Source organism: Lissotriton vulgaris, unplaced genomic scaffold (assembly GCF_964263255.1).
Source record: "Lissotriton vulgaris unplaced genomic scaffold, aLisVul1.2 SCAFFOLD_1140, whole genome shotgun sequence".
In the NCBI taxonomy this organism is placed as follows: Eukaryota; Metazoa; Chordata; class Amphibia; order Caudata; family Salamandridae; genus Lissotriton; species Lissotriton vulgaris.
In genome coordinates, this window is record NW_028243601.1 from 576257 (window position 1) to 592940 (window position 16684).

Consider the following 16684-nt stretch of genomic DNA (forward strand, 5'->3'; position numbering starts at 1 on the left):
TGCACACAATCTAGGATTCATCCTCGACTACTACCTCTCCATGTCTAAGCAGGTCAACGCCATCTCCTCCTCCTGCTACAACACCCTCCACATGCTCCGCAGGATCTACAAGTGGAACTCGACCGAAACAAGAAGAATGGTGACACAGGCCCTCGTCAGCAGCAGACTGGACTACGGCAACGCACTCTACGCAGGAATCCCAGCCAAACACCTACAACAACTACAACGGATCCAAAACACCTCCGCCCGACAGACCGTCAACGTCCCAGCCATATCACCCCCCACCTGAGAGACCTACACTGGCACCCCGTCAACAAGAGGATCCCCTTCTGCTCCTCACCCGCAAAGCACTCCACAGCGCCGGACCAGCCTACCTGAACAGCAGACTCAGCTTCCACAACCCACCTCCCTGCCAGCTCCGCTCGGCCAGCCTCGCCCTGGCTGCTGTCCCCCGCATCCAACGAACAACCTTCGGTGGCAGATCCTTTTGCTACCTCGCCGCCAAGGCGTGGAACACCCCCCCTACCAACATACGGCAGACCCAAGACCTACTCGCCTTCAGAAGACTCCTCAAGACCTGGCTCTTCGAGCAGTAGCAGCACCCCCCCCCCCCCCCCCCCCCGCCCCCCTCACTCCCTCAGCGCCTTGGGACCCCCACGAGTAAGTAGCGCGCTTTACAAGTACTCTGATTGATTGATTGATTGATTGATTGATTGATTGATTGATTGATTGATTGATCGAAGCATGAAAGAGTGGGAAGATGGAAGAGCACAAGGATAGATGGAAGAGTGAAATGGTCACCAGATAAAAGGGTGAACAGAGGGAAGGATAAAGACTGGGCAGATGGGGAAGATTGTAAGGATCGATAGAAAAGGAAGGAAGGATGGATGAATGATTGAATTAATATTTAAATGGGTAAAGCATAAATGTATGAATTGATGGAAGGAGGATGAGAAGCTAAACAACATTCACTGAAGGGAATGTTTGCTCACTTGGCATGCTGGGTGTGATCAGAGTTACGGTTAAAGTGGAGATATTTTGATATTCTACCTCCTCCCTGGAACCTACTTCCACAATATGTTGGTAGTTGATAGTTCTTTGGTCGATATTCTGACATACAAGTCAAAGGAAAAGTGAGCAAGAAAGGTAAAGCAAGCTAAGGAGTGAAAGAAAGAGGCAGAATGCAGCATAAAACAGGGAAAGAAGCACTGACAACAAAGAAAGAGAGTTCAAGGCACTCAGGAGCGGGATGGCAAGGGAGATCAAAAGGAAGAAAGAGTGGAGCTAAACAGTCAAGCAAAGTTGTGCATTTGGGATTATCAAACTAATTAATCCTAACTTTTCTGCAGGTCGGCCAACAAGAAAAACGGACAATCATTGTCTCATAAGGACATCCCTGGTGTGCCGTGGGACAGAATCCGAAGAAAGCCGACAAACAACAGAGGCATGGCCCAAGACAGAGTGCATCAGGACTGCCAGGTAAATGGACAGATGTAAAAAACGTAGAAACATCAAAAAGTATCAATATGGAATCAATAAGGGCATCTAGTATACTTGAAAGAGAAGATTGGAAGTGTGGTTCTCTTTCACATCTACAACATTCTTTCTTGGCTGTGCAAGGGCAGATGCGATGCTCACAAATGCCACAATGAAACACAAGGAGGACCTATGGTACAGCATGAGCACACACACAAATCTCAGTTGCAAATTCATCTCGTACTTTACTGTTATTTTTAACTAGCGTTTGTATAGCGCACCATTATTGAGGCTTCGTAGCGCATTTCAGTAGTGACTCTTCATGGTTAAAGGCAGCATCAAGGCACACCTATCACAGCTCCAAGCTAGTACAAAGCAGACCCAAAGCTGCTAAATACCAAGCTTGATCCCAGTTCTAATGCTATCACTGTCTTATGTTTGCACAGGATACATCAGTCAAGAGTTGCTGTTGCTGTGCCGCTCAGTGTTTCAGTGAGTATTTGGTTAATTTACTGCATTTCAATTATATAAGGTTATCATTTTATTTTGGGGCTTTCTTGGTGTTGGACATTTCTTGGTGTTTGATGTTTGAGTTCCTCTGGAAATGGAAATCCTTCTATTAGGAAAAATAAGTTTCTCAGAAATGCACATGAATTAGTGCCACCTTTACGCCTAGTCACTGCTGAGCTTCTCCATGAATGGATCACTGATGGAGTCTCCACCCTCATCTCCATTCATGCCTTGACATACCATGCGGCACAAACATCTTCACAGCTGACCGGCCATTGCAGTCTCCAGGTCCCTGTGGTTTTGGGGACATTGAGCAGTATTACCCAGAGTGCCTCAGGGGTGCAAAGGGCATGTGTGCCAGCTAGGTGCACCCGGGACACTATGGTATTACAGAAGGAGCATCAGATACTTCTGCGGCCCATTATGTATTACAGATAGCTCTGGCGCACATTGAACACCAGCACTATCATCAGAGGGTGTTTCCTCATGTGCACGGAGGCGTGAATCCATGCAAATGAGGGAATCACTTTGCCTCCGCGCCCTATTTTGGACGTAGACTAGAGGCAAACATGACTATAGGAGGCACCTGCTAAAGGCAGCCTTCTAGAGGGGAGAAAGGGGGTCCCATGGTCCTCACAGACATCCCCTTGTAGTCTCTCACTGCACCCACCTGAAAGGGGATCTCTCACCCCTCGTGAAAGGGCAAGCGGGTGCCACCTGCACAGCGAAACACGGAGCGGCTTTGAAGCAGCTGTGCTTTATTTCTCTTGAATGCACTGCCCTCAGGTTAGCACTGGTTCACGGCTGCCCTGGGGGCAGAGCATTCATGGAAATACTGTGCAATATCCCTGTTTGGGCATGGCGCCTGTACTTAAATGTGCACCATTGCACAAAGAGGGAAAGCCACCATATTTGTTATACGGCCCCAGATGTACTATGGGCTGAATTGCAAGGCAGTTGGTGTTTGTACACACCGAACGCCTTGTTACCGTACCTTCCTTTCCAACTGTAATAGATATATTACTCTTGAGCACAAAATCAACATTAGGTAGGATGTGCAGAATCCTGTCCTATTGACATCAATGGGGCAGGTTTCTGTCTGCGAATGGTGCAGAATGGTAGGGATGGGGGACTGCAAGGGACAGCGGAACTCAACTTGTCCCGGCCTTTGCATTCTTAACCAACATTTTATTTTATCCTTCTACTTCCTGCGCTTTAAAAGAACAGGCGCTGCAATCAAAAAATGAAATACGCATTTGGCAAACGCCTTGCTGGGTGCCTGCAGCAGTACCCTGGAACTCTGGCAGCTCCCCATTCCCAATATCCCACATGTGCAAAGTGGAATCTGTCCCTCAGACACTACTTCCATGAGAATGGATACCACTGCTTTGGGTGTTAGTATTCAATCAATGATTTACAGAAGTTATTTGTTGAGGCTGGGGCCTGGAAAAAAAGGGTGTTTTCGCTGGTTAGCTAGATTTTATGATACAAAACGTTTTGAAATTAATACATAATGGGGTTGGGAGCCACAGAAGAGCCCTGAAGATAGGGATGATGTGGTCACACTGAGGTAGGTGGTTGTATGGAGCATTGGAATCTTGGGGTGATGGTGGAGTCCATTATGGGCCAGATGTACAAACATTGGGAATAGTGATTTCCTAATTGCGATTTCTTTCAAATTGCAATTATGAAATTACTATTCCTAAGGTGTGAAATTTGTTGAGTTTCAATTAGCGACACCTAATGGGCCGTAAATTGTCCTACCTCATAAATATTAATGAGATTAGTCGCAGTTTGCGACCCATTAGGAATGATAGCCATCGCAGGGATGGTTTCCTGCTAGGGTCAGCAGACCACCTTGTCTGTGATTGCTTTTGATTAAAGCAGCACTTTTTTCTTTGAAATGCAGCCGTTTAACTGGATGTATGACGTTACAACGCATACTTTTACCACGCATACCTTTACAACGCGGTTTTTACCACGCATACCATTACAACGCATAGCACTTTGGGGAGCTGGATAGTGAATAGTTTAATTTACTATTCCAACTCCAGTCCCCGTGGATACTAGGGAAGGTGTTGGATAGTAAATTAAACTTATTCCCTATCCTAGAGCGCCCCCCCAGCGCAATGCGTTGTAATGGTATGCGTTGTAAAGACCGTGTTGTAATGGTAGTGCGTGTTAAAAAATGCGTGGTAAAGGTTGTATACCGTTTAACTTTATGAAAAATGGGATGTTTCAAAAGAAAAAAATGAAACGCTTAAAATTCATTAAGAGTAGGCAGTCCGGAACCACTGCCTACTCTCAAAAAAATATTTGTGTTACGTTCACAAAGGGAAAGTGGTCCCATAGTATCCATTCAAATTTTGAATAGGCTGCTACCAACTTTGAATTGCTGGTACAATATTTGTGTTTTGTGAACAAAATGTGGTCCCAAATCATTATTACATATCACTGCGAATCGCTGTTTGGAAGGGAAGCCCTATACACCCCCTTTCCAAATACCGATTCGCAAACCAATCTTGCGATTCAGTAACAACTTTGAGGAGAGATCTGGGGTTTCCATATATATAATCTAAAAACGAAAGGCACATATTGAGTTGGATAACTAGACTTCCCTTCAGAGGGCACGAAGGTAATGGAACCTAGAGTGAAACGCGTGCAAGAAAAAAGATTTTACATGAGTTCTTAACTTAAGAAGTAGAGAAACAGAATGGTATGAACTTATTTTGCAATTGTAAATTATAATTCACCGCTGAAAATAGGAAAGAGCAACAAATATGAAGAAAAAAAATGCTTTTGAAAGGAACTAAAAAGAAAAATCACTTGCTGTGTGACTTGAAACATGTTTCGCCTAGAATTACAAGAAGTAAAGGGCTGATAATTACAAGACATGAAGAGATTAGAATTATAGAAATAAGTGGCGCCCGGATGGCCTTTAAAACAGCTCTGTTTTTGATGCTAACCTGTTTTTGGCGAGAAGGTGAGGTGCTTAGAGACTGAAAGTTTAATTTGAAAGTTGTTTTTTTCTTTATTTAACTTTTCTAAATAGCTTCTACTTTTAGTATCACAGATGAGTAGAAGTAGGCATTTCAGAGATTGATATGTTTTCTTCTTTTTCAGAATGGCTTCTTGGTCTAATGTCACTTGTTTGGATAGCACTGAGCATCGCTGAGATTGTCATTGGTAAGATCAAATGATCTCATTGCCTCCTTGTACTCTTTCGTCTCTTTCGTCTCCCCTTCACCCTGACATATGCATCCCTTTTTCTATCCTCTTTTCATCCCTTTTTCCAGTTCACCAAGATTATTTTATGCTGAATGGATACATACTTATAACATGTTGGCTAGTAATGCCTTATTTGGTGTATGACATGTGATTTGGGCTCTACCTCATTAACTTGGAAATGGTCGATCTTTGTCCGTCTCTTTTAAGAAAGATTTTATTAGAACTCAAGACAAACTGTTGTGACACTTTGGTTTGTGGTAGATCATTAAGTCCATTCTACACCCCACCAAGGGGTTATCTCTAGCGACTGGCCCACCCCAAACTCTCCACCAACTAAGGCATTCTTAATTTCACCCTATAAAGGAGATATCTCCGGACTGTTGGCCATTTGCTATGTTTTGAAACTCAATAAATACATGTAAAGTAGTCTCTGTTGGCAACAGGCCCAAACAACATCTCTGGATAGTTCTTTTTTAAATACCTCTTTTAGCCAAAACCCCAATGAGACTCGCCCTTCGGCATTTTTTTTTTCTTTTGGAAGAACAGAACTGCAAGCACTAAAATGCACTGAGACAAATGTATGAGTAGCCGGGAGGGACTTAAATGTTTCCCCATAGCCTAAAGAGAGCTGTCATAGTGAATTAATTGAGTGTCTCTTAAAAATAGTTCTCACCTCCGCAACTGTAATCCAAAGGCAAGGGTATGAGGGAACCTCTGCCAATATTCAGGATGTGACTCACCTCAGCTCTTGAAAGTATTGCAGGTAACTCATCGGAAGGGAATCATGTTGGTTTCTGTATTTAGATTCAACCAACCTAAGCATAAACTCCACAATTTTCATAGAATAGGATTTTATTGACATTCTTGCTATGAATCTGCTGATAAGCATGAGCTCTTTCGTGTCACTTTTTTGTGAGAGCTGTGAGGTGTGACTGCAGGTGTTATATAATGCCTCACAACTTATAATTGAGTCAGTAGTGTGAGTCATGGATTGTCATGTGATCCCAAAATGATCCGATGAGTTATAAGAAAAACCTTTAAAAACAATTAAAATAATAGATTGAAAGAGTTAGCTAGAACATGAAACTGAGCGGTTGGAAGAGAGAGTGAGAATGTGAGTGAGAGGAGAGAGTGAGAGACAGGAAGAGAAAGAAAGAGAAAGAGAGGGTCCAATACAAATGATTGATTGGAAGAGGGCTAGAATGAGAGCAAAAGAAAAAAGCAAAGGTGGGGATGAGGATTGGAGAAAGGGAGGAGAAAAGAATGAGAAAAAGAAGGTGACAAGGCACAGGTGGTCTAAAAGGAAAACCAGAGTCAAGTCAGAAGGTGTCTTAAATCATATGTTTTAAGCCAAACTGCTTTAGGCCCCCATTTCAAGGTCATTGCTAAGTTCTGATCCTGTGTAAACTAAGGGATGGGGATCCTGTGTATGTTTTAAACATACCCTCACAGTTTTCCCTGATGGAATAAATTAAGGAAAATGCCTTTAGAAATGCCAAATTATGTGGAATGGTGTGTGCATACAAATCTGTGCTGAATGGAATGCTTGAATTACTATCAGGCACTGGTAATCACTCAGGCTGAATCCCAATCCTTCGTTATTTTGCACACAATGCCGACTCAGTTCATACCCAGCTATATGCAAATCAACCTTGGCCCTGCTCCAATAGGAACAGTCCAGCCCGAAATGCCAAGCCAGGTCCCCCCTGAACCGAAACACAAGCAAACCAGAATTCTTTGCTACTATTATATTTTGCGATGTTACGTCTCCGTTGCAAGATGCAAACTATGAAGAGGAGGCATTTACCATAACTATCCGTGGATAATGGTATTACCAAGTGTGGTAAATGCCTTAACTGACCTAACTTGTAAGGATATCCATAGTCTTTCATCGACAAACCACAGAACTGCAAATCCCAGCATGGTTTTCTCCAGGAATGCGCTTATTGTCTAGGAGGACTGCGGCCATACTGTCTGCATAATATACATTTTATTAAAACATTGCAATGTTGGGAGCTCCATTGAAAACGATGGAGTGCTCTGGGCTTATGATGGCTGGTATAAGCCTGGAGCACCAACATTTCAATGTTTCTTTGTTCACAGCTCTGGCTGTGAACAAAGGCTTCAGGAAGCCTGTGGGGATTCCAATCCCCTCACGCGCCCAAAAGTCTTTGTTTTTTTTGTTAGAACATTCTGCCCTCTAGTGGCAGAATTTTCTAATAGCCGTATAGCCCTTTGTAGCTGGGCTATACCGGCTTTTAAAGTCCCTCTCCCTTGTTAAAGGCCCTTGCCTTTGGCTCTGGCCTTTAAAGCTGGAGAGGGCCTTTAATAGAGGGTATAGCCCTCTACCGCGGGCTATATGGCTATAATAAGACTTGTTCCTTCTATCAGGTGAGTCTGGAGTATCTGGCAATGTGTTTTTTCCTGGTAAAAGATCAAACTAAATAAAAGCCACCCTACTGAAGATTTATTTGGCAATTTTTAATTGCTCTGTAATGCAACACCTTATGTAGTTATTTCACTGATCTGTTGTTTTCATACTCACAGGTTCTGTTTATCTGCAACAATGCCCAGCGCAACGCTTCATCCCTATCTACCTCATCGTCAATGGCGTCACTGTCATCGTCATGTCCCTCCTCTCTATTGTGGCTGGACTGAGGCCAAATAAGCTCGTCTATGCCATCCTTGCGCTGTTGAGCCTCTTTTGGTTTGCTTGGCTTATCGCAGGTAATACCTTTACTTATGTTGTACAGTTCTAGGGAAGGTTATTATTAAACGATTGGAAGCTATCAATCACAAGATTACTAATGAAATTAGCAGTCCATTTTCATGATAATTTATAAACACAAAGTGCCATCCATAAGATGGTGGATGAAGAAATGGCTTTAACATGAGAGCGCAGAGCACAAAGAGGCATTTACAAGATAGTGCATGAGCATGAAGAGGTGGGTATATTGATTATCATGATGAATATACTTACAGATAAAGTGACCTGATAGGCTCCTGTTTGTGAAGGGCTAGTTGTGCTATTTATTACCATCACAACATAAAATACCCACCGGGATTAAAATGTTTGGGCAAGGAAAGAAAAGTGATACATTCTATATCTGAGTAAAAAACTCAGATTCATTGAGTACTTTTTATTTAGGAGCACTTAAAGTGGTTGCTAAAATAGAGCTGGATGTAATTTTTTGAAGCATGGTTTAAAATATGATATATGTTTCCCAAGTAAAATTTCCCGTGGCATGTTGTTCCATAAATTGATTCCAAATACCTGTATTTTCCTGCTTCCAGATCTCTTATTATTTGCATTTTATTGACGTTATTTACATAGGGTTTATGTAACCCAGCATCAATCACAACTCAAACATAAGCACAAAACGTGTAGTTCCTCAGCAGGCCCTGGCGGTGAGCGAGTTAGAGTTTGCGCAAGGGCTGTATTCCGAGTTGTATGGAGTTTACAGCACTCACTAATTACCAGGGGCAATATAGTGCACACCGTTCATAAAATTTTGACAAGCCAGATTTAACAGTTGAAAAGTACATTATTTATCATGAGATGCAGATTGTGGCGTGTTAAGCCAACGTGATCTACTGGGCTAGAGTGAGTTTGTTTTCTCAAAACAATTGGACCAGGTCTCTCCCATACTGGCCGAAGCTTCCAGGCCGCTTTTCCAGCACAGGGATGAAAATTCTATTCAAAGTGGTAAACTGGAGTTTACCATCAGTTGTAGGCCGAGCTCTGCGATAAAGGGAAAAACTATCTATCCTACTCAAAAAGTATTTCAAACAGAGCCTTACCTTACTCACCACTGATAAAAAGCCATTTTAACATACAAAATAACCTTAAAGGTTACGCTATCTAAATGCATCCTGATGCTTTCTGTTATTTCCGTAAATATTTAAAGTGAAATGTTGCACGTATATTTTGTGATATTTAATGTATATGGGCCAGATGTAGGTAAAATCCAATTTGCAAATCCTTAATAGCGAATTTTACCGATTTGCTATTAAGGACTCTCAAAATTGAATATAGGTAGGAATCCCTAAAATATATGGAAATCCTTAATATTCCTTAATAACGAATCACAAATTGAGATTCGCTAATAAGGAATACCTACTCATTCATTCCTATGGGCTTGGAGGAACATAAGAATGAATGGGAAGATATTCTCCATTTGCGATTCGCTATTAGTGAATCGAGATAGCGGGTGCTATTTCAAGGGAGCCAGGGTGTCAAAAGGACACCCTGTTGCACCCCTGAAATGTGCATGTGTGCACATGTGGCGCACATACATACCCTAAGGGCATAAATGTGTGCCACAGGGCACTTTAAAAAAAGCAAAAAAGTGCTTTTTTAAAAGAAATTGCTAATTTCTACTAATTACTACCAACTTGAAGTAGGTGGTAATTAGCGATTCCTTAAGGCTAAACTGCACTTTCTTTTGTACTACTTACATTGCATTTAAGGAATCGCAATTTTCAGATTCCTTAAATGCAAGAGCTCGCTATTTGGCCACCTACATCTGACCCATAGTCCTCAATTCCTCCCCTCATGCGTTAGAGGTCTTTGGTGAAATAGTTTCATGTAAATCGAATATACTGTGTCTTCAAGCTTATATCATATAACTGTTTAACTGAAAGATTCATAGTATAATCATTGGTATCAATGTACCTTCTGGATATTACATCTTATGCCAGGAAAAGAGATTTATACACATAAGTAGAGTTTTAAGTGACACATGGTGGCTATTGCACTCATGCGTTTTGTGGAAATGTGGGTTAGTCAAAATGTAGGATTATTTTAAAGATGGGTCGGCAAGGATCTGAGATTAGTGTTGGGGATATGATACATTTCTGTTTTTTCACCCAACAGGGAGCGTCTGGACTTTCCTGCTGTACCCCAACTACACGAACTGCAACAGAACCGTCTACCTATTTACATTCTCCATCTTGATCATCCAGTGGATCGTCCTGGCTCTGTCCCTCCCTGCGATCATTGTCAAACTTTTCTCCTCCTTCCTCGCTTGTTCTTCTTGTTCCTCTTGCTGTCTTTGTTCTCAGTGCTCCTCTTGTGTTTCCTGTGTTACTAAATGATGAACTTAAGGCCCCAAAATCCTTCCATTTTATTAGAAAACTTGCAATTCCATTTACTATTTGCACAACATTGGCTCAAGAAAGAAATTGCTTATTTTGTAAATTCACAATTGCTAAATGATGATTTTTGTTGCACTGACAATTACCGACCACCCTTCCTTCTGACTGACACATCATCTAGACACCAGGATAATGGCCCAACCCTATTATTAGGCACATTGTGTAACAATAAGCACCACATGATAACCAAAGGTGTAGTGAATCCTGATTTTGCACAAAAGTAGGACACATGTAGGGGTCAAAGGTAAAACATGACTCTGAGAGAGTGTCACTGACAAGCAAGTATAGCTCCAACAGAAAACACGGCATGAACTCAGCCGCGGCCCGTGCAGGTAAGAGCGCTGGGGTCGGGTGGGGGAGGAGGGGTATGTCGACAGATGAAGACAAGGGAAAATTAATTATTTATTTCATTTTCGTGGTCACCTGTCAAATCCCACCCAACCCGGCCCCACCACCCCACCACACATACCTCCATGGGCTGCGGCTGCATGACCTGTTTATCCACTTAAGTAATTAACTGTGTTTTTTTAACATCCTAGAGACATAGAACTAATAGATTTACTGGGTTTGCTGTTGTTCCATTTAGAGGGTATGTATTCCAGCAGTTCGGACTGCATTCTTCCTATTGAAGGAGGATTAATACTGATTTATATAAGGTTACTCCCTGTCACAAAAAAAGTAACAGGTGTTGAGATTCAAGTTATTTTACTGACTACAAAATCAGTAAACTCTTCACCAAGATTTGCACAGGAAATAATTTTTCTAGAGTAGTTTTGTTAATTGGCCGGTACAGCACACAACAATGAGCATAAATTGGTGTACCAGAAAACTACCATGGTAAATAATAAAAGATTACCAGCTACGGCTCACAACAAAGTTTTTTTTTCATATCATTATGATGATCCTAGACAACCAACACATTTGGAAATAGAATAAATTGTGCCACACTGTTAAAATAGTGTAAGATGGAAGTGTTTGTTGGAAAGAGAAGAAGGCTGAGGTTTACTAAGGCTTTATGCCTGTGCAAGCATCTACAAAGTGGCGCATGCTATTTACTATTCAGAGCAAAAGGTATGTTCCAATGGGTAGGTGAATTTTACAGACCACACAAACTGTGGCTTGAAGGTGGCATTTCTAGGGTGGATCAATGCAAGCATGCACAGGTTCTGACGTAAAGCTGGCTCTATGAAGCACAGCAAGACCAGGCTTTGCCTAGTAGAAGAAGGCTCAAGCAAGGTAACATTTGTCTTTTTTTTTCAAAAAAATCATTTCATTCCATATGGAATGCAGTGCACAACACATATCCCATGACCTGGAGCCTTCTGAGTTTATTACACGTAGGAATTAGTTCTGGAATGGTAAGTCTCCAGTATAAACCCTATGCTAGACTGTGAACACTCACAAATGTACCATGATGCCAGCCCCTTTGAGATTTGTCAGCCGGAGCAACACCACTTTAAAGCCAATCTTGGTAGATTCTAAAATAATCTGGGTACTATGCTGTGCTGGGTGAAAAATGTGTACATCTGGGCCTGAATGTGTATTTCAAATAAGAAAGGTATAAAAATAGACCTCATTAGAAATGAATGTGTCCTTGTGTACTGTAAGTGGTGCTCATGTAAAGCGCTCTGATACCTGATTCGTTCGGGTCAAGTTCGCGCTATAAAGAACTCTAAAAAATTTTTTTTTAAAAAGATAAAAATCCTCTAAGGCGAATAGCTGAATGCTATAAGTTATACATTGCTCTATTCAAAACAATAGCATTTATTTTATATGAGTGATTATTTCTTGCTTCTCCTTTAAGCATATTATCATACTGTGACAAGTCAAAATTAAAAACATTTGAGGGTCATGGAATCACAGGTGTCTAACGTCTTTGCGACAGGGTAGAGGTAGGAAAATGCATAACAAATAGTTTTTTCCACTACCCCACTACCTCTTACTAGAAAATGTGACTGTTAACACATTTTAAAATCATATATGAAGGTATGATTATTATTTGTTGTCGTTATTGTGCTTCAATAAATTAATTTGTTATGAAAACTAGTATCCTTTAAATAATCCACACCTAGATCTGAATGGGATGAATAAATACAACTGTCGCATTTTTGTTCTTAAATGTTCTTTTGTGTTGTTGGGCGTTCTACTTCCTGAGCAGAACACTTGCTAATGTATCATATATGCCATTGCGTTTTTTCAAGTCCATCATTTCTACAACCATTAATGCATATTGTTTTAGGTAAACTGACCATATAAATGTACTCTCCCCTTTATAATATCACCATTTCATACACAACCCCACTGGCCTTCAAGTGGTTGAATTACCCAAAATGTGATCAGCTTCTAAAGAACCATGGTTAATCACATGTAAATAAGGTAGAAGCATTATTTATTACATTTACATTTGGAGTTGGAAGAATAGTTGATCTTGCAGAGTTGCATCATGCTCGACTTGTAGGCTTGATGCTGTTATGGCTAATTGTTATATTTTGTCCATTGGTCTCAAGTGTGCCTGAGTGTAGCTGGTGTTGTCTTTGGAACCTTCTTCAGTGATTTGACCAGTGCAACAAGAAAGAGAGACATGGTGCAATGGCAAGGAAATATACCTTGTTTGTGTGTGCACTTGTTTGAATGAGCATAGTTGATGCAGTGATGTTCTTTACAGGTTAAACAGAGAGCAGGGAAAACCCCAGGAGCTGTTGTAGGAGACCGGATGTGATATCGGCTGCATTACGGGATTCCACCACTCACACCCGCCGGTACAAAAGGAAAATAAATGTTGCCACAGTCCTGCAGACAACAGCAATAGAGTTAGGCCAGGACGCCTGTGTCCTTTGAATTTAATAATATTGCAGAACTCTATCCATACCTGGTACTGATGGATGTGCCAGACCTTATATGATCACGAATTAATACGCAGAATGACATCGACAACTGTGTGGTGTCAGAGATTAGTCGGACCACTTGTATGCTTATGTGAGGTCTCACCAAGTTTACTCAGCAAAATAGGAAAAGTGGAACATTGCTGTACAAATAGGCAGCGTGGCCCTTTATTAACAGTGAACATCTAGTGCTAAACCCCCAACTCCCAATGTTCAGGACATTTTACAGGATTTCCACATACAATCAGGAGCATAGCTTAGTCAGTGAGGCTCTGAGGGGTATGAATCGTCAAGTCTCTCCGACCTGATTGAGGGACTCCAATATCAGAAAGCGGAGCCCTAGGAGCCAGACTCCCAGGAACTCCTTCCTCCCGAATAATTTGGAGAGGAGTTGGGTCTGGTGTAACCTTGTCTGAGGCGCCATATGACGGTCAATCGGATTGCATTTCTTCTGCTGTGTACGAGGAGTTCAAGACTCGACCGCTGGGCCCAGGAAAAGAACCGTCGACGTTGAGGATGATAAGCATGTTAAGCATGAACTAACAAACAAGACTGATTCCCTGGGAAATGCTTCTGATTTTGCCCAAGAATTGTCAATGTGGAATCTCCTTTCCCTAATGCAAACAACCTTTCAGGGAATGTTAAAGGCACTGGTTTTGAACAGTACTCGAAATGTTAAGCTTATCCAACTACTCAAAGTATTAGTAAATCACCAAAGGATGGTTCTAGGGAGGCGATTTTAGAAGGAGATTAAAATGGTGTTATCACTGATCCTAGTTCTCCTTCTCTCCTATTGAGCCGGTCCCTTTATCGACTTGCACCATAAATGATGAGATATATGTTTCTAGATGTACCTTCCTTATTTAAAAAAAAGAGTAGCATATTTGGGCAAGAAAGGGTCTTATCTAAGTGTCGCCTCACTATGTTGTTGAGACCTGGGGTGAGAAGGAGAGCTCAGGAAGGGAGGTTAGGTAGAAAGAATAGGAGCTGTTTAAGGCCACATGGAATGGAGTTCATGAGCCAGGCTCCTAGATCCTCCCAAGCTGCCTGCTTCAAAGGCTACAACTAAGATGTGTAAACAACTAACCTCTTAGGGGAAGCTGGGCAAGAAAGGCACAGAGAGGTCAGGGAAACTTCCAGAGAAAGAAAGTGGGAACATTTAAGAAATCAAGGAAAGTTCAAGGATGGCAAAAAAGGTTTATGGGGACAAACGTAGGAAAATACACACAAAAATATGCAATGTATTAAAATTTTGAGGGGGCGATCCTTGCCTAACCCTTATGTTGGAGTAGTGAGGCTGACAAAAGAAAATCCTGTGTTGATACAAACATTTCCTCCCTATTTCAGGCAGGAGGTGCTTGTTGGCAATTTACACCACCATTGTTATTCCCAAAGATGCATTCTAAAAGGAAAATGCAGCATTCAGTTTGTCATCCCCTAAATAGATCCATGCTGCTAAGTGCTTTTGCCAATATTAAAAGATTTAGGAAGATTTCTTCAAAAGGATTTGGCTCTGGTTGGTTTAAGGAAGGTTGCAGGGTAAGTACTAACCAGTGTACTGTTTGTTTCAGTGGAGACACAGAACATAGTGGAGTCCTCAGGCTCAGTTTGTGTGACAAATTGCATTAGTCTCTGTAATGGAAGTGAGGCAATATGTGCACCCACTGGGAAATCAGTGGAGGGCTCTTACACTGAACTTCCCACATTTCTGAATGAACATGGAGGGCTAAAATGTAACCAGGTTTTTCTTGCCCCCCCCCTTCCCGGTGCCGGCCAGAGAATAGGTGCTAGAAGGAGTTCGTAGGAGTGAGACAGTTTGCAAGAAAGAAAAGTTACAATAAAGTTCCATAATAATATCTCGATGTCAGCCATCAAAGTTGGTCCCATCGTCCTCACCACTCTCTAGGAGAGAGAGAGGACAGTGTGGCCAGGGCTGTATCCCTCATAGAACAGAGATGCACCTCCTCAAAAACTTCAAGAATCACTTACTTTCTTCTTGGAGCATTGGGGTGGCTGATGAAATTGACTAGTAGAGGTAAAGGCATCCGCTGCCGGGTTGTTTCCTGATTTGGAACATTCATGGGTTTAAATTGCTTATAGAAATGGGAAAGCACAGAGAGGTCTTAACGAATTACCCTATGTTGCTCCTCCAGAAGACCTGGTTGTTGGAGTGCCAAGCAGTGGAGGGGTTTGTTTCCTTAGGTCAAAAAGAGGGACTGCTCATATTGGTATCTGTCTGCTGTGGGAAAAAGGTAATGAAACTCTAAACTACTTGCGTATGGGCCCGCGCATGTTTAATTTATTTGTTCACCAATGACGAGGGGTTAAAACAAATGATTTGTCTGGATGCGTATGTTCCTACAATTCATCCCTTGCCAGAGTGTGAATTTTTGAGTATGGTTAATGCTGTGGGAAAATTGAGATGCTTTGTTGGTGGTAGGGGGAGATTTTAATGAAAGATCAACTTTCAAAGAGCTTGATGTGGTTATGATTAGCATTACACATTATTGAAAGCACTTTTCCTGAAATTCCTAGAGAAGGAGACGCAGAGGTTCTGTCTGTTTAGTCCGATTGAACATGATAATTGTTAATGGTCAGTGTAATGATGATACTCCTGCTATGAGAACTCTCAAACATGGTACTAGTAATCTGGTAATTGAATATGTGCTGGTTCCAGTGCACCAGTTCCATTGAGTAAAAGAATTCTGAGTTTTAGACATGGGACCTAGCGATCAGATTGCCTTTAGTCTGGAGTACAGAGAAGATTTTTTTGCCCTGTCCAAGTATCAACTCATCTCTTGAAGTAGTTTACCATATGAGAATATGAGTTCTGATTTCCGAAGATATATTGCAGTCTTTTTCCATGAAGAAATGTGAGCATTTTGGCCTGCAAAAGGGTCAAGATGCGTTGGATTGGTATTCTGGGTTAACAAAGCAATTGTTAGCAAACATCCCATCCCCCTAGAATGGGCACAGCTGCTCATACAATTTAAACGAGAGACAACAATAGATGATACACCAAGGCCATCCCGCCTCAGTTCCTCACAACACCCCAATCCACCTAGTCAGATGCTAGGAGACTGAGATCCTTGACAGACTGGACGTGACAGGCCAAGCGCCGGCCCTCCCTGGGGAAATTGCCCGCCACCCCCAACAGAATGCTCCCTCTCTCCCTAGGGACCTCGCGCTCCCCGCCCCTTGGACCAATGGCCTGTACACCCTCCGCCCACCACATCCACTCGCCCTTGTCAGCCCTCTATGCTCTCCCCCTCCTAAGGGTCTAGGAAAAAGTTTTCCCCACAATTACAAGTTCAGTTTCAGTCAGCAGTTTGGATACCAACATACACATTGAATGCTAGCAACTGCCTATCTGGTAAAGGATCACATGGGCACACACGGGGATGACATTCACACCTGCCTCGCCAGTACGT

General features: G+C 42.1%; 1 protein-coding gene across 1 annotated transcript; it reads left to right on the forward strand.

Moving 5' to 3' along the window:
• Window positions 1-1446: 1446 nt before the first annotated feature.
• Window positions 1447-10315, forward strand: LOC147668294 (transmembrane protein 272-like). The gene is made up of 5 exons (XM_086948630.1): window positions 1447-1479; window positions 1923-1968; window positions 5110-5172; window positions 7762-7941; window positions 10091-10315. The coding sequence occupies exons 1-5, from the start codon at window positions 1447-1449 to the stop codon at window positions 10309-10311; spliced, it is 543 nt and encodes a 180-aa protein (XP_086804756.1). The 3' UTR covers window positions 10312-10315.
• The last annotated feature ends 6369 nt before the right edge of the window (window positions 10316-16684 follow it).

Bases quoted from the DNA above. Each gene is read 5' to 3' on its own strand.
- LOC147668294 (XM_086948630.1), top strand. From the start codon at position 1,447: ATGGCCCAAGACAGAGTGCATCAGGACTGCCAG. The intron at 1,480-1,922 runs GTAAATGGACAG...ATGTTTGCACAG, and splicing joins GAGTGCATCAGGACTGCCAG to GATACATCAGTCAAGAGTTG. The intron at 5,173-7,761 runs GTAAGATCAAAT...TCATACTCACAG, and splicing joins CATCGCTGAGATTGTCATTG to GTTCTGTTTATCTGCAACAA.